At 45.9% G+C, this 18546-nt stretch overlaps 1 protein-coding gene across 2 annotated transcripts in view; it reads right to left on the bottom strand.

Annotated features, from left to right (window-relative positions):
• anxa6 (annexin A6) overlaps positions 1-18546 on the bottom strand; it is a 98695-nt gene that overhangs the window by 49784 nt on the left and 30365 nt on the right. For both annotated transcript variants that reach the window (XM_059650551.1, XM_059650552.1), the window contains exons 4-11: positions 18357-18451; positions 14779-14892; positions 12552-12642; positions 9137-9216; positions 6870-6926; positions 5185-5278; positions 3889-3984; positions 728-786 (exon numbers count right to left, since the gene is read on the bottom strand). In XM_059650551.1, the coding sequence (XP_059506534.1) occupies positions 728-786; positions 3889-3984; positions 5185-5278; positions 6870-6926; positions 9137-9216; positions 12552-12642; positions 14779-14892; positions 18357-18451 (686 nt within the window). The remainder of the gene's footprint in view (positions 1-727; positions 787-3888; positions 3985-5184; positions 5279-6869; positions 6927-9136; positions 9217-12551; positions 12643-14778; positions 14893-18356; positions 18452-18546) is intronic.

Genomic DNA, 18546 nt, shown 5'->3' with positions numbered 1-18546 from the left:
TGTAATAATGCCTACACATTAGTATTTGCTTCAAAGCACTGAAAATTGTTATGATCCTGCAAGACATTGTCTAAGCAGAATTTTTTCTTCCACTCAGTTTAGTGACTAATTTACTAGATTAATAAATTGAGGGGATTGGGTTTAATCTCCAGGAGCATGAGTTCATATTAAATAAATCTGAAATAGACAAGGACAGCGTGTGGCTGTGAAACTACAAGCTTGCTCTAAAAATCCTTACGATTCACTCGCTTCCTTTGAGGGAACCACGTCACTGTCCTTAGCCAGGGAGGCCTAGATGAGCAGTTCATTCAGTTTAACTGCAAGAACATCATTAGTAAAGATGAACCTAAACGAAATGGCCTGAGGGGGTTCAAGGCAGCTCACTACCGCCTCCTGCTCCCGGGTAATTTGAGACAGACAATAAATCCTGGCCCAGCCAAGTGTTGGCCAGGAACTTTGGAAAAGGCAACAAAGCTGATTTCATAAGTTCCTGAGTTCTTTCATTATGTTGCAACATTGGCAACAAACAAAAGGAACTGCCCTTCCTAAGTGAATTCTGAAGGAGGGGATTACTCTTGGACAGACTGAGGAACTTTGAACATGCAGAGGAGTGTTGGGGTTAACATCAAAGGTCAGCCAGGGTTTTACAGCACAGTTCAAGGGGCTGAATGGCCTTCTCCTGCTCCTGTTGCTTACGTTCCAACGTGGCACACGTTTGCTGCTTTACCTTCATTGCCTTGTATAGTCTGGAAGCAAAATATTCCTGGGTATTTCTGGCACATCGGACTGCAGAATTAAAAATAAAACAAAGTTAATTGAGAGTACTACCCGATGGGGAAGGCGGGTTAAAATATATCACATTGATGCAGAATTTGGTCTGAACTGGAGGCCGTGATGGAATAATATAACAATAATTCCAGGTGAAGCTGACTAACTGGGTAGACCAACTTCATACAAAACAGTGTGAGATGTAGACAGAATGAGGAGGGTAGGACATCGCATTGGGAAGTGTTTTATAAGGCTGGATTTGGGATCATTGGGCAAAATCCCAATTCCCCAATGCCACTTTTACAACTAAAGCAGAACGCTCGGCTGAAATAGCCACTATCCTGTCCAGGTGTAAGGGGCTGGTTTTCTCTGAGTGCTTTCAAAACAACAGATCCCTCAATGTGGCTGCTGTAGCCCAGGCACCATCTCATGAAAAAAGTTAAATATTGTTCTAAGAATTTGAAAGGTAGAAACTAGGAGGAGTAGGCCATTCAGCCCTTTGAGACTGCTCCACCATTCAATAGGATCATGGCTGATCATCTGACTCAGTCCCTTGTTCCCACTTTCTCCCCATAACCTTTGAACCTTTGGCCCTATACCTAAATCCTCTTGATAATATTCAATGTTTTGGCCTCAATCACTTTCTGTGACAGAGAATTCCACAGGCTCACCACGGTCTGGGTACAGACAGTTCTCCTCATCTCAACCTTAAATGGCCTACACCATATCCTTGGACTGTTACCTCTGGTTCTGGACTCCCTGGTCATTGGGATCATCCTTCCTGCATCTAGCCCGTCTACTCCTGTTCGAACTTTATAGATTTTTGTGAAATCACCCCTCATTCTTCTCATTTCCAGTGAATACAATCCGAACTAATCCAGTCTCTCTTCATACATCCGTCCCACCATCCCAGGAACAAGTCTTCACTGGACACCCTCGATAGCCAGACCACCTTTCCTGAGAGATGGAGAGTGAAACTGTCCGCAGTACTCCATGTGTGGTCTCACGAAGGCCCTGTACAACTGCAGCAAGACTTCGCTGCTCCTATGCTTGAACAGCCCCTGCCTGGAGGGTCACTGAATGACTGATTGAGAATGGAGCGACCTCCCAGCACTCAGTACCTACAAATTAGGAATCAGGAGCAGGCCATTTTCAGCCCTCAATCCTGCTTCCTCATTCAATTCCTCTCGAAATCCTAACATCCTTGATGATAATGGAAACTCCATCTTAAAGATATTCAAATGTCCCAGCCTCCACTGAATGGAGTTCCACAGACTACTGACCCTTCAAAAGGGGAAAAAAAATTTCTCGTCATCTCCTTTTGAAGTGGGAGACTTAAACCATGTCATAGAATTAGAGTTACACAGCACAGACATGTTCCTCAGGTCCCCATTTTAAATCTTGCCCCCTTCTCCTTAAACCTATGCCCTCCAGTTTTGGATTCCCCTATCCTGGCAAAATGACCTTGACTATTCTCCCTACCCATGCCCCTCATGATTATATAAACCTCTACATGGTCAACCCTCAGCCTCCGACATTCTGGAGAAAATAGCCCCAGCCTATTCAGCTTCTCCCTGTAGCTCAAACCCTCCAACCCCAGCAACACGCTCGTAAATCTTTTCTTAACACTGTCAAGTTTAACAACATCTTTCCTATAGCAGGGAGACCAGAATCGCACGCAGCATTCCTGAAGTGGCCCTAACCGATGTCCTGTAGAGCTGCAACATGACCCTCTGAACTCCCTGTACTCAATGCACTGACCAATAGAGGCAAGTGTATGAAAAACCTTCTTACCATCCTCTCTACCTGCAACTCCACCCTAGTTATAAGGATCCCACATATTTCAATAAAATGTGCTCTCACAAACGTCTTGTTCAACTGTTGCAAAAACCTTTAGATCCTATTCCCCGTGCAATAAATCTCAACATTCCGTTTAACTTCCGAACCACTTGCTGTACCCACAGATTATTATACAATCCACGTTCCACAGACTTCTGAAATCTCTATCCTTTTCAATAACGTGGATTTTGAATTCTTCCTGACAACGTAGACAAGTTCACGTTTTGCCAGGATATGCCCCACCTTCTCCATCTATTGCCCCTTCATGTGACCTGTCTACATGCCCTTCCAAGTTGGTCGTTCTCTGTCTGTGTTGCAACTCGCTGTCCCACCTGTCCTTGCATCACTAGCAACCTCAGCGACCTACGTTCGGATCCCTTCCTCCAAGCCGTTGATATGGAAACAGCTGTGGCCACAGCACTAATCCCTGTGGCACTCCATTCGTTACATCTCGCCAACTGCATGAGGCCAAAAGGTAGCACTTGGTGACACTAGAACTTTGCAGCGACCGTGTGATACGATCTCACATGGAAATGCGCGCAGATCCAGGCCCTGTACACCATGTGGAAAAGTCCACACTGCGTGTAGAACAGGTATGAGCTTGAGTAGGAAGCAAATGGGGCCAGACAGGGAGGAATGGGTCAGGGTAGGCAGAGGGATAGGACGATAGTGGTCTTTCCATTCAGGATGTGCTTCTCATTGCAACCAACAAAACTGTTAGCAAGATCATGGCGATGCCATTTATTTGGCACAGACGGTGCCAATGAAACGGTTTTATGTAGGAAGAAGGAATTTGTGATGAAAAGGAGCAGAAACCTTTTATTTAATTTCTGTGCCTTTTAAAATTGTGGACTGAAATGTGGAAGAACTTTTTTTGAAATCAGTGCTTCATAAGGATTGCTGCAGGCTTTAAAAAGCAAGTAAGCTGACCATCATGGCAAGCATTGTTTATTCAGCTGCTTGTTCAAGCAGTAACTGAAGTTTAGTTTGCAGACAATCTGGAGGTGAGGGGTTCTTATACAAATGGAGCTTGCCAAAGGTTGGCTTAAGGACAAGTGGCCAGGTTGTTATGAATGACAAAGTGGCTTGTTGTCAGGTAACTGAGCAGGACAGAGGGAAATGGTCAGACCAGCACCACCCCAGGAGCTCTCACCCTGCTCTTTGCTGTAAAGGCCACTTATTAAAAGTTTAACAGTTTAAGTATTTACTTTTAAGTTCAACAATTCAGTGTGTCACACTTATTTTTAAATTCCAACCCTCAAGAAGCACATTAATTCTTACCCACAGCAAGCATCAGCTTCTCAAAATCACCCGACAGTTCACCCCTCAAACTCTCTTCAATCTCCTTCCCAGCGATCTTCTGATATTCATCGAACACTGAGGAAAATTGCAAGCAATGAGGTTAGTGACAGTGATTAAATTCACACACACAGACACAGACACACACACACACACACACACACACACACACACACACACACACACACACACACAGTTATAGGTACAAGTCTTCATGCTGTCATGGATCAGGCCAGAGCCCCTCAAAATATTTTAAGAAAGTAGCCTAAACCATAACTTTTTCTTTTTTTAAAGCAGCAAATGTGAATTGCCTGTTCCTGATGCAATGTGACTGGTCAAACTATTTGATGTTAAGCAAAACACAATTTACTAGGACACTGTAGTTAAAATACAACCAAAGAAAGAGAAATTTAGAATATCTTGACTCTATTGGAAAACTTAACAGAATGATAGATACAGTACCTATTACTAATTAATTGTTCTAGTATAGTAACATCCCATAAACATACCCCTTGTCAAAAAGGAAAATTCAGGTCCAGATTCTCACATGCACTTCTCCAGTTCAGGAGGAAAAAACATCAAGGAGAAAATTCAGAGACAGCAGCAGCCAAGAGCCACTCACTGAAGCATCCAACTCTGTTGCGATCCCAATAGCTTCTACATAAAGCTAAACCTAAAAATCCTGAAATCCTGACCTGTGAGAGCTGACCACACCCATTCAGGCTGTTAAGAAAAACCCAAAGCCTCCCAAGCTGTTTACTCAAGTGGTCTTAACCAGGCAGCTCAGGGCCTCTGCCTTGTAAACGCTCTTCAACAGACCGGACAAAATAACTTCTAAATGTCACAGCAGCATCACTAAACACACGCGCACACATGCACACGCACACAAAGCCAGCTGTAAAGACCAATGCAGGCCACAAACACCAAATTTCACACACTCATCTGCTTATGTGCTCTCACAACAGACAGGCACGTACACACATATCCACTTAGACATACATGTACACATGCATCCACATAGACAGATGGGCAATGATGTGAAAATCAGTGGGGCCACTTTTCCACCAGGGGCACTGATTCGATTGTTTACGTTGGTTTGGCCTAGATCGATGGAAAGCTGTAAGATAGAAGGGACCTAACACAGAGGCGCTGATTCATCCATTGGCCTGAGAAATATGATCATGTTTCGGGCATAATCGGGTGCTTCTGTTTCACGCACCGGGATATTGGGAGACCAGGAACTGATTTATCAGGCGCTCAATCATTCAGTCACCATACCCAGCTGGAGGTGACAAAAGCTCCGGTTTCCGAGGATAGTAATGAACGAACTCTCTGCGGTTCCCCACTGTAGCTCTCCGGCTTCATACAGCTCCTGTGGAATTAAAACAGGGGAACGTTACAAAGAGACCATTCAGCCCCTCGGGTCTGCTTCACCATTCTATCAGTTTGGGCTCAGATTTCTATTTCAGCTCCACTTCCTTTCTCCTCCATATCCCTCAATGCTTTCCCAATGAATCCCTACAGCATGGGAGCCAGCCATTCAGCCCATCAAGCCCACACTAGCCTATCCCTGTAACCCTGCATTTCCCATGCGCAATCCACCTAACCTGCACATCTTTGGACTGTTGGAGGAATTCGGAATATCCGGAGTACGTTGTGCTGGAAATTTCCATGCCCATGTTTGAGTTGGTGCCATGAGACCTCAGGGGGTCTAGAGTTAACGTTGAGGACTCCCAGGGCGACTCCCTCCTGTGTACAACGATACCTGTTGGGCCTGTCCTTTTTAGTGGTCTGCCACTACTGAGGGGCTTGCTAGGCCAATTTCAAAGGGCAATTAAGAGTCAACCACATCACAGTGGGTCTGGAGTCACATGTAGGTCAGACCAAGTGCAAACAGTAGATTTCTTTCCGACAAAGACAACCAGGTGGGTTTTTACAATGACTTCACAGTTGCCCTCAGATTTAGAACTTTTAAAAAGTCTGGACTTAAACTTCCTCCATCTGCAACAGTGGGATTTGATCCCAGACTCCCTCTCAGGCAGCACGGTGGCTCAGTGGTGAGTACTACTGTCTCTTAGCACCAAGGACCCGGGTTCGATTCCACCCTCGGGCAATGGTCTGTGTGGAGTTTGTACATTCTCCCCATGTCTGTGTGGGTTTCCTCTGGGTGCTCTGGTTTCCCCCCACAGTCCGAAGGTGTGCAGGTTAGGGTAGATTGGCCATGCTAAATTGCCCACAGTGTCCAGGGATATATAGGTTAGGTAGATTAGCCATGGGGAATGGAAGGTTACAGGGATAGGGTAGGGGGGTGAGACTTGGTGGGATGCACTTTGGAGAGTTGGTGTGGACTTGTTGGGCTGACTGGCCAATTTCCACACTGTAGGGATTCAGTTGCCTCAACAACTTGATCAGAAATAACCTGAGTATGCCATCACTTAAGCTACTGCTGTTTTGATTTGATTTATTTATTACTGTGTGCATTTTGTTACAAAAATACTGTGAAACGTGTGTACAGTGTCATCGCTCTCTGGTGCCACAGAAAAATGAACCAAAACATAGAATATAAAAGTAGAAAAATGAAGAAATACATAAAGAAAGTGTCCAATGTTACGATCTTTCTTGTTAAGACTTCCCACCAGGGGCCTGGTAGCCAGGCATGAAACCCCTTCGCCATGCCATCACCCTGGAACTATAGTCCTCACTTTTCGGCACCATTTTGCCTCTACCGAAGCCCTCAGCACAATGCATCCTTACAGAAAAATGCCAACACAGATGCCACCAATTCCATACTGGCCCAAAACTCAACTCTGCCACCTTCATGAGTCCGCTTTGGGCCCACATCAACAACGCAGCCAGATCTTGTACTGGGCCCAAACTGACTTTGTTCATCACGTGGCACGCTCAGCGCTCGGGAAATGAGCTAACATTCCGTTTGGAGATCCATGTTCACGGACCATACGTACCTTTGCATCCTCAGCCACTAGATCCTCACTGACTACGTCATCTTCTTCCCTGGTCCCCTAGAAAACACGAGGAATCGAGTAACCAAAACAGTAACGCAAATCGACAAACTTTATTTACATGTTTGGGATGGGAGGCGGCCATTCAGCCCTTCTTGTCACCCAGTCAGACCTGCATTTTCAACCCATTTACCCGGCTCTACGCTAAACCCAACAATCAGGCACCAATCACAATGGTAGATAGACAATAGTGGAAGGACAGAGGTACCTGCCTGAGCAGTTTTACTACACCATTGCCCAGAATATCACACTGGGAGGGGTTTGCTAGGCGTGAAAATTATTTCCACGTCTGGACACTTTCAGAAGAAATCAAGGTCATGCACTGGGGCCAAGCAGATTTAGTGGGAATGGAACTGGGTGTGTTACATTTCTAGGATCACCCTCCTTTAAACTGAGCAAGTTCAGGGAGAGTTAACTGAGCTGTTTACAGCTGTTAAGAGTTTTTGAAAAGTTAAGTAATGATAAATCGTTTCTGGTGTTGCAGGTTCGGGTGGGTTGATGATCTGAGGACAGGATAATGAACAAAGAAAAATATACAAAGGCGATGTGAGTGATGATGGGCGACCTTAGAGGTTTATAAAATCATGAAGGGTCTCGACAGGGTTAATGGTAGGTATGTTTTCCCTACGGTGGGGGATTTCAAAATTAGGGGGCATACTTCTAAGGTGGGAGGAGAAAGGTTTAAACTAGACATAAGGGCAAGTTTTTTTATATGGAGTGTGGTTTATGTGTGGAATGAACAGCCAGAAGAAGTGATGGATGTGGGTACATTACAACATTTAAAAGACATTTCGATCAGGATATGAATAAGAAATGTTTGGAGGGATAAAGAGCCAAGTGCAGGCAGGTAGGACTAGTTGGTCAGCATGGACTGGTTGGATCAAATGGTCTGTGTGTATGATTACGAGGAAAATAGATCTACTCAGTGAGTCGGGGAGACTGGAGAAGAGATAACACAGTGTAGAGCTGGATGAGCACAGCGGGCCGGGCAGCATCAGAGGAGCAGGAAAGCTGACGTTTCGGGTCGAGACCCTTCTTCAGAAAAATGAAGAAGGGTCTCGACCTGAAACGTCAGCTTTCCTGCCACGTTTCACCACCATTTACTGTTTTCATTTCATACTTTGAGCAGCCATGGCATTTTACTTTGACTGCGATGCCCTCAGGGTAGAATGGCCTTCTGCCACTCACTGTCCCTCCTCACACATCAAACGCTGGGGAACCATCACTGGGCAATGGCCCGCACTGTGATGTCTCTCAAGGCTCAAGAGGAAGAGAGGTTAGATGTGAAGAGGCTGTTTCCCCAGGTTGGAGAGTTTCCCAAAATGTGAGCTCAGATCTTCACAAAACCAGACACATTGAAGTTTGAGGGATGATTTGATTGGGATTTTCAAGTTTTTGAAAGGAATTGATGGAGTGGTTTCTTACAGAGTAAAAGTATGGATCATGACACAGTGGCTCAGTGGTTAGCACTGAAGCCTCACAGCGCCAGGGACCTGGGTTCAATTCTACCCTCAGGCGACCGTCTGTGTGGAGATGGCACATTCTCCCCATGTCTGCAAGGGTTTCCTCCGGGTGCTCTGGTTTCCTCCCACAGTCCAAAGATGTGCAGGCTAGGGTGGATTGGCCATACTAAATTGTCTGTAGTGTTCAGGGGTGTGTAGATTAGGTGGGTTTTAGGGAGCTGGATCTGGGTGGGATGCTGTGAGGGTCAGTGTGGACTTGTTGGGCTGAAGGGCCTGTTTCCACACTGTAGGGATTCAGTGATGATGTTCCCACCAAACAAACAGAAGTTGCTTGATGCATAAGTTTAGGAACCGGAGATAGCCATTCAGCCCCTCAAGGCTGTTCTGCCAGTCAATAAGATCATGGCTGATCTGTGGCCTAACCTGATATACCAGCCTTTGGCCCATATTAGCTTTGCTTAACAAAAATGCGTATCTCAGGTTTAAAATTAACAACTGATCAAACATCCAGCATGCTGGTTGTGGAAGAGAGTTCCAAACCTGTACCAAGATTGATAAAGTCTCACCAGATAAGGGATCTGGAGCCCGGGCTGGGGGAAGAGAATTAACTGTAGATCTTCCATAACCTCAATGAATGACCGAATAGGACTGAAGGGCTGTACTGTTTCTTCCTGTGTCCAGGTCTACACAAAACAATGTGCATTGGAAACTTTATTCTGACACAGAATTCTCAGATGTAGCTGTTACCTGCAGAAGCACCACCAACATCTTCTTAAAATGTCCCGATGTGTCACCAACAAGATCTGCTTCCAGATTGGACTCAAACACTATAAGGAACACCGGGGCAATAAATTCCATTAGAGGTAAGGAAGACACTATTAGTTTGACAGGCTACATATTTCCGCTTTGAACTAGCAGCCAGAAATATTAAATAGTCACAAAGAAACCTAGTAAGGAATTCAGAAAGTCAAGAGCAACAAAGATGTATTATAAGCAAGACAGTCATTTGGTGAACCCATCCTACTCAACAGACGTTGACAGGACAGTACTTTACAAGCATAGACCTCCTGTCGGGGCTGAGGAGTAGCAGATGGGGTTGAATTTGGATAAATGCGAGGTATTGCATTTTGCTGAAACAAACACCTGCAGGACTTATACAATTAATGGTAGGGCCCTGGGTAGCGTTGAGGAATGTTAGGTATAGTTGAGGGATTTAGGTTCATAGTTCTTGAAATTTGAGTCACAGGTACACAGGGTGGTTAAGAAGGTGTTTAGCGCACTTGCCTTCATTGCTCAGACCTCTGAGTATAGGAGTTGGGATGTCATTGTGAGGTCTCTTCTGGAGTACTATGTCCAGTTCTGGTCATCCAGTTAAAGGAAGGATATTATTAAATTGGAGAGGATTCAGAAAAGTTTTACCAGGATGTTTCTGGGACTGGAGTGTTTGAGTTATAAGGAGAGGCTGAATAGGCTGGAACTCTTTCACTGGAGCAAAGCAGGTTGGGAAGTAACCTTGATAAAATGTAGAGCTGGATGAACACAGGAGGCCAAGCAGCATCAGAGGAGCAGGAAAGCTGACGTTTCGGGACTAAATCCTTCTTCAGAAATGGGGGAAGGTAAGAGGATTCTGAAATAACTGGGAAAGGGGGAGATGGATGAAGGAGAAGGTAAGTGGAGAAGAAGTCAAGGAGGCAGGGGTGGAGCCAGTAAGGGTGACAGTAGGTGGGGAGTTAGGAAGTGCATAGGTTGGTCCAGGGAGGACAGACAGGTCAAGGGGGTGGGATGAGGCTAGTAGGTAGGATGTGGTGGGGGGGGAGACTTGAAGTGGGAGGAGGGGATAGATGGGAGGACAGGTTAGGGAGGCGGGTACGAGCTGGGCTGGTTTTGGGAAATGGTCGGGGGAGCGGAGATTTTGAAGCTTCAAAATCTCCCCTCCCCCGACTGCATCCCAAAACCAGCCCAGGCTGTCTCTGCCTCCTTAACCTGTTCTTCCTCTCACCTATCCCCTCCTCCCACCTCAAGCCACACCTCCATCTCCAACCTAATAACCTCATCCCACCCCCTTGACCTGTCTGTCCTCCCTGGACTGACCTAACTCCTCCCTAACTCCTCACCTACATTCACCTTTACTGGCTCCATCCCCACCTCTTTGACCTGTCTGTCTCCTCTCCACCGATCTTCTCCTCTATCCATCTTCTATCCGCCTCCCCCTCTCTCCCTATTTATTTCGGAACCCCCTTCCCCTCTCCCATTTCTGAAGAAGGGTCTTGACCCGTAACAACAGCTTTCCTGCTCCTATGATGCTGTTTGGCCTGCTGTGTTCATCCAGCTCCACACCATGTTGTCTCATCATTAAAAGACAATATTCACTGTCTCTCTCAGAACCCTTTAGAAATACCTGACTCTAATTATTAAGAACCAGAAAGCTTATGGGTCAGAACAGACCATCTTTTTAAAAAAATAGTCCATCCCAATGCTCAAGAAACCCAACAATTTGTTGCTCCACTAACAGATGGAGACGGTGGTCTCGTGGTTATGTAGTTGGGATGGTAACGCAGTGGACCAACCTAATGCCTGAGAGATGTGGGTTCGAATCTCGCCCAGGCAAAGGGTGGCATGTTGATTCAATCTGTTGTGGGCTGCAGCGGTTCAAGAAGGCAGCTCACTGCCACTTTTGAGGGCAATTAAGGACAGGTAATAAATGCTGGCCCAGCCAGTGACACCCACAACCCACAAATGGATAATAAAGAGGAATAAAATTAGCAGCATGTATAACTTGGTACTACAAGGAATGGGTTGTGGTGAATAACACGGACATATTTAAGGGGAAGTTAAATAAACTGATGAGGGGCAAGTGGATAGAAAGCAGCTCCTAGGTAACACAGAATATTTGAGGATACAGATTAGGAGCAAGAGTAGGTCACTCAGCCCCTCTAACTTGCTCTGCTATTCAATGAGATCATGGCCAATTATTCCTGATAGCCTCTCACCCCTTTGTATATCAAGGATCTCTCTCTCTCTCCCCAGCCTCAAAATATTCAAGATCTCTGACCCCACCACTGCTCGAGGAATAGAAAGCCCAGAAAGTCACAATTCTCTGAGAAAAGAAAATTCTCCTAATCTCTGGGCAATCTCTTATTTTAAAACCATGATCCCTAGTTCTAGATTCTCCCTGGATCCTAGATTCAAGATCCTTTCCATACGCAACTTGCCCAGACACTTCCTGATATGTATATATTTCGGTCCTTAAATAGCCCAGAGGTCAGTTGGCCTGTACATCCTATAAAACGTTCTGGGCTATGGGAGACAGTTGAACAATGGGGATTATCTAGCTGCTGGGTTATAGGGAATTATGCAAGGAGATTGGAGAAGAATTTTGCAGGGATTCTATTCTGCCCAATCACACAGTGTTTACTCTCTCTGCTTTTAACTTTTTGCGAGAGGTTACACAGCCAGTGGGAATGGATCTCACTCTAGCTATTCTGCAGCACAGGGATAGCAGGTACTGTTACTCAGCATTTTACACTGGGATGAGTAATAGATTGTTCCAACCAAGAGCTGCCAACAATCCAACAGGCTGAGCGGCCTTGTTTTGGCTTAAGGGAGCTATCATCCACAGAGCTGTCCCCAGGCTGGGGTGGGGAGATGGTTACGTCAACAATCTGCATTTGTATAGTGCCTTTGACACAGAAACATCAAGGCACTTAATTAAAAACGTGTAATCAAACTAAATTCAACACAGAGCTACATGAAACAGTATTGAGGCAGACAGCCAAAATGCTGGCTACAGAGCTACATTTTTGGGAACACTCTGTAAGGAGGAGGAGAGACGGATCGGGAAGTGGAGAGCTGCAGGGGTGGAATTCCAAGTTCGTGGACAAGACTGCAGAAGGCGCGGTCACCCATGTCATCTGGGGGGATACAGCGGACCAAAATCAGATTAGTGTAGATACCTCTGGAGCGCTGTAGGTGTGGAGGAGATTACAGAGATAGGGAAGGGCACAGGTGGGAACTGTAAACATACCTGAGAATTTTACAATTGAGGCCTAGTTTCTCTGGGAGTCAGTGTGGCTCTGAAGACATGGTGGTGATGGATGGTTAGATGTTGGCGCAATTTGGAATACACGCAACATGAGGTCACCTCAGACAGTATGACTCTTACCTTCTTTGTAAGCTGCAGTGAGCTCGTGGATTTGCTTGTTGTTTCTGGAAGCAAGAATCTCAATCACAGCTTTCTCATCAGTTCCCAGTCCCTGCCGAGGGAAACGGCACAAACAAATTGGGGAGTTGTGAGCTCGATCCAATGGCTCAGCCTCACAGAACACATGGATTCCAGATTCCATTCCTGAAACCAACTGTTGCCGTAAATAGTGCCACAGGGATTTTTTTTACCCTCGCAAGAGATGGTGGATGGGGCCTCAGTTCAACCATTCATTCAAGCGATGGTCCCTCCACCAGGCTAACAATGCCCCTGTATTACATGGATGGTCAGCCTGGGCCATGTGCTCGAGTCTCTGACCATCTGGAGTTACTCAGAAAGAGCTCGATACCACCCAGGAAATGAGCAGACCATTTGACTGGAATCACGCTCACCATCTTCCAAACTCACTTGCCCCTTCATCACCAATGCTCAGTCCTTCTTTCTCTCTATTCACTTGTGGGATGTGTCTCTCTGGCTGGGCCCAGCATTTCTTGCCCATCCCTAGTTGCCCCTTGAGAAGGTGGTGGCGAGCTGCCTTCTTGAACCGCTGCAGTCCAACTGCTGTGGGTTGCCCTTAGGAAGGGGATTCCAGGATTTTTACCGAGCGACACTGAAGGAACGGCGATACATTTTCAAGCCAGGAGGGCGAGTAGCTCAGAGCCGAATTTGTAGTTGGTGGGGATCCCACGTATCTGCTGCCCTTATCCTTCTGGACGGAAGTGTTTGTGGGTTTGGAAGGCACTGCCTGAGGATCTTTGGTGAATTTCTGCAGTGCATCTTGTAGATGGTACACACTGCTGCTACTGAGTGTCGGCGGTGGAGGGAGTAATACCAATCGACAAAAGTGCAGTGCAGCAAATCACCAAGGCCCCTTAGACAACACTTTGCAAAACCCATCTCGAAGGACAAAGGCAGCAGAGGCATGAGAAAGCCACCATCTGCAGTTTCCCCCTCAGGGCACTCACCATCCTGACTTGGAAATATATCACCACCGTTCCTTCCTGTTGTTGGTTTAAAATGCTGGAATTCCCTCCTTAAGGGGCTTGGGGGTCAACCAGCAGCAGACAGACTGTGACAGTTCAAGACGACAGCTCACATTTGCTAAACCAGTCAGGGGTAGGTCTTCCCAGTGAACTGCACATTTCAAGAAAGATGCACAGAAAAAAGTGGTTTTGAATGTGCTGTGACTGTGAAAAGAAGCTTCAGAATACAATTCCTTCCCTTCTATTGTTACTAAAACAAAGCCAGAGAACCAACTGGGTTTTAAATAGAGATAACAAGGTGTAGAGCTGGATGAACACAGCAGGAAGGGTTCAGAAGAAGGGTCTAGGCCCGAAACGTCAGCCTTCCTGCTCCTGAGATGCTGCGCGGCCTGCTGTGTCCATCCAGCTCTACACCTTGTTATCTCGGATTCTCCAGCATCTACAGGTCCTACTATCTCTGGATTTTAAATACACACATTCTCTTCCTACCAGTACAAAGCTGTCAGATACACTGACTTCTGCCTCCTGAACTGGAACTGTAGAAGGTGATCCAATAGCCCTGCCTTTCACTGGGTTACAGCACGCAGTGATGTCAGGATGCCTGCCAACAGCAGGGATTTGTCCTTGGCCTCCTTCACTTCCGTCTCTGCCAGCGAGAAATCGGCAAAACTCTGCCCCGAATCGTTTAGATGACTGCCCCGCTGTCTCAGCACCTCGATTCTAGCAAGGTGGGAGTTATAAACGGCATCAAATTAATTGCCCTTTTGGAAGGAAAGGGATTGCATTTCTGTAGCGCCTTTTGCAGTCTCAGGATGACCCGCGACACTTGGCAGCCGATGAAGCACTTTCGAAAGTCGAGTCACCGCTGAAACTGCAGTCCAGTTGACCTAAGCACAGCAAGATCCCACAAATGGAAATTTGACAAAACGGGCCAATCATTTTTCTTTCAGTGATGTTGGTTGTGGGATGAATGTTGACCCTGGAATACTGGGAAGGCATTTCCCAATCATCATTGGCTAATGGTCTTGGTATCCTATGCACTCAGTATTGTCCCCCTGACAATGCTCCCTTAGTGTCACAGCTCCAACAATGCAGCACTCCCTCAGTACTGTGTCCCTGACAACGCTGTATTGTTTTACATGCAGGAGCCTTTCTCTGGCTCACCCTGGTAGCATGCATCTAGAAACATGTAAATACACTTTTACCTTGATTGCATCTCTCAGCTCGATGGCGTCATATACTGCAGGAGGTCTCATGAGACCAATGATCAGTTTCTCAAATTTCCCCGTCAGTTCATACTTCAGGTCATCAATCAGATCCTGTGACACAGAAATATTGTCAACTTCTTTAAAAAGGGCTATACAGTTGTTTTTCAATCTCAAGCCTGTTCCCCTCTAATCAGTTGGGGCATTTGAGCTTGCAAGGTAGCTCACAGCACAGCGTAATGACTTAACAGTGTCATTTTAAAAATAAACAAGTTCATGGACTGTGCCATTAGAGTGTTAGCATCACTTAACCTGATCTATATTCCGCCCCCCCATCTGCCCATCGTGCTTCTGCAACCATTTTGAAACCCATACCAAACAGAAGTGTATCAACGGAGTCAGCAAGAACTGCAGATGTTGGGTCAGAGTTAATAGCGTGGAGCGGGAGGAACACACAACATCAGGGGCACAGTCCTGAAGAAGGGTCCCGACCCGAAACGCTTCTCTGATGCTGCCTGGCCTGCTGTGTTCCACCAGCTCCGCGCCATATTGAAAAGTGCATCAGTTTTAATATACCCCCCAGCACAATGGTTCCTCTTCAGGCTAGGTGCTAGGAGGAGAGGGTGGGGTGCTATTTCAGATTTTGACTGCCCCCTACATGGAAACAGAGTTTCCTGGCATCACCCAGCACTCGTTCTAAAGCTGGGCGTTCTTTGTTCTTTCCACCAGGACAAATCAAACCGCCCCTTCAATTGCCTGAAGCAACTGTTGATCTCCCACCTTCAAGGCTCTACAAATCCAGTGTGTACACCACCTATATTAGGGTGAGGATTCACTTTAGCATTAGGGTTCGAGTTAATGACAAGGTTAAAGTTGGGGTTAAGGTTAGAGTTAAGGTTTGGGTTAAGAACAGGATCAAGGTTAGGGTCAAGATTAGAGTTAGGATTAAGGTTAAGGTTAGAATTAGGGTTAAGTTTAAAGTCCAGGTTGTTGTGTTCAGGGTTAGGGTCAGGGGTGATCTGGTTGATCATTCTGCCTGTGCCAACTCCCAGACCAACTGTAATACTCCCTCCACCTTTCCCACCCCTGATGAGCTAACCCAGGTCATCTCTGCCTCATTACTTGATTCCACAATCCACAATAATGTCAAGTAAATTCAAATACAGACAGAAACAGACTGCTAGAGAAACCCAGCAGACTCACAGTCACACTGGGCTCAAAAGCGTGAACACTGTTTCTCTATCCACAGGTATTACCACACCTGCTGAATTTCTCCAGGATTCTGTGTTTGTCTCAGATTTCCAGCACCACATTATTTTAACTTATTCGACAGTTCCCAGACAGAATCTCTCGCTGTCCTTGCTCAGTTCAAAGTTTGAAATCACTTGCCCCAACAGTGTGGTTGTGGAAGGGTTATAATTCTGCTTGTGTCTAATTTTAGTATATGTGCTAATGCAGTGTTCACACCCTTATGACACTGTCGATGAAGCTGTTTATTTTTAAAATGAGAGTTCACTGCTGTAGGTGAACTATCTTGCCACCTGTGATGGCTCAAAACCCTTAATTTTTGAAAACTGCAACTCAGACGCCCAATGATTGAAGCCAGGACATGTTTGTCAAGTTGTAGTGGGTGGGTTATGACTTTAATTTTAAATTATCCCACTTAACCCTATCACATGTTGTGCCTTCCCTTGGAAAACAATTCTCCATTTTGTCAGAGATAGTAAGAACTGCAGATGCTGGAGTCAGAGATAACACGGGGTGGAGCTGGAGGAACACAGCGGGCCAGGCAGCAGCAGAGGAGCAGGAAAGCTGACATTTCAGGTTGGAACCCTTCTTCAGAAATGGGCCATGCTGTGTTGTCTCCATTTTGCCATATTCCTTTTAACCTCTGACCATTCAGCCCATCACATCTGTACTACTGCTCTGAGAGAGCAATCCATCTAGCTTTTATTCCCTTTCTCTAGTCTGGACAGTGTGGCGGCTCAGTGGTTAGCACAGCTGCCTCACAGCCCCCAGGAGGTGGGTTCAATTCTACCCTGGGGTGACTGTCTGTATAGAGTTTCTATGCTCTCCCTATGTCTGTGTGGGCTCCCTCTGGGTGCTCCAGTTTCCTCCCACAGTCTGAAGATGTGTAGGTGAGGTAGTTTGGTCATGGAAAAAGGTGGCGTGAGTCTGGATGGGATGATCTTTGGAAAATTGGTGTGTGCCGAATGGCCTGCTTCCACACTGTAGAGGTTCTACTATTCAGCCCACTGTATCTGAGCCAGATCTCTTAAAGTAAATTATTCTTTATTCCTGTTTGACATGCTGTAGCTCCAGAGGGGAATTAACAGGGTCGCCGCTAAGTGGATGATTCCCCTTTTCAGGGAGAGTAGGACGAGGGGACACAGTTAAAAAAAATATGGTCCCTCACCTAAGTCTTTGGAAAATGGGAACAGGACTTTCAGCCCCTCAAGCCTGTTCTACCACTCAGTGAGATCATGGTTGACCTGTGGCCTAACTCCATGCACCTGCCCATATCCCTTTATAGCTTTGCTTAACAAAAATTGATCTATCTCAATTTAAAATTAACAGTTGGCACTGAATCCACTGCCATTCATGGAAGAGAATTCCGAACCTCTCCCAGACTTTGTGAAGGGATTGTTTTATTATTCAGGCAGATCTCTGGAATTCTCTTCCCCAGACAGCAATGGGGATGGGCCCATGGAACATAGTGATGGTTGATGTTGATAATTTTTGATGGAAGGGTGAGTCACAGTTATGAGAGGGTTACCAGGAAAGTAGAGTTGGAGCAACAAACAGAACATGGTCAGCGCTGCAGCCTCACAGCACCAGGGACCCAGGTTCAATCCCACCCTTGGGCGACATTCTCCCTGTGTCTGTGTGGGTTTACTTCCACAGTCCAAAGACATGCAGGCTAGGTGGATCGGCCATGCTAAATTGTCCCATAGTGTTCATGGATGTGTAGATCAGGGAGGATGGTGTGGGTGGGATGCTCTGAGGGTCGGTGTGGATTTGTTGGGCCGAAGGGTCTGTTTCCATACTGTAGCGATTCTATGATCAGAAGAGCAATGATCTTACAGGATGGCAGAGAGCCAAATGACCTACTCCTCCCAATTAGATGTTTGCATGAAAACTGCAAAAGACATTTACTGGGTTAATCCCTGCAGTGATACCAAATAGAAGCATTCTAATTATGAATAAGTGTGAGTGGATTATGTTTCCTGGGGCTTGTTGCTGAATGATTAACTGGTGAGAATATGCCCAGAGTCAGTGTGGGGAGAATGAAGTGAAGAACTGTGCTTTTGTCCAGAAATAATTAGAATGCAGAATACCCTTTAACAAGAAATGATTGAATCAAAATCCACCACATTTCCAAAGGAATTAAACAAATACATGCAACCTATCAGGGGGCAGGGCAACGGGGTTAGAGGTGGCACTGAGAATGTGGAACTTATACCAGTACACACTTCCCTTTCAACTTCAACAGCCATCTTCTAGAGCCGAGATTTGTGAAAATAAAAAGCAGGGTAAATTATCTTTCAACACAGACAAGAACAGAAATAATAAGTTACCCTTCCATAGAGAGTCTTGTAGCTTGTGCAGATCTGCTGGCGTTGAGCATTGGACCTAGAGGTCAATAAGTCAATGATGGTTTCTTTATCACTGCCTGTGTTAAATGGGGAAAAGGGACAGCAGTTCAGTTCTTGCACTTTAACAAGTTTTCTAACCTATGTTGGGGAGATGATAGTACGGGGGTATGGT

Source organism: Stegostoma tigrinum, chromosome 13 (assembly GCF_030684315.1).
Source record: "Stegostoma tigrinum isolate sSteTig4 chromosome 13, sSteTig4.hap1, whole genome shotgun sequence".
NCBI classification, from domain to species: domain Eukaryota; kingdom Metazoa; phylum Chordata; class Chondrichthyes; order Orectolobiformes; family Stegostomatidae; genus Stegostoma; species Stegostoma tigrinum.
The sequence above is the reverse complement of the archived record's forward strand: the minus strand, read 5'-3'. Positions and strand labels throughout refer to the sequence as shown.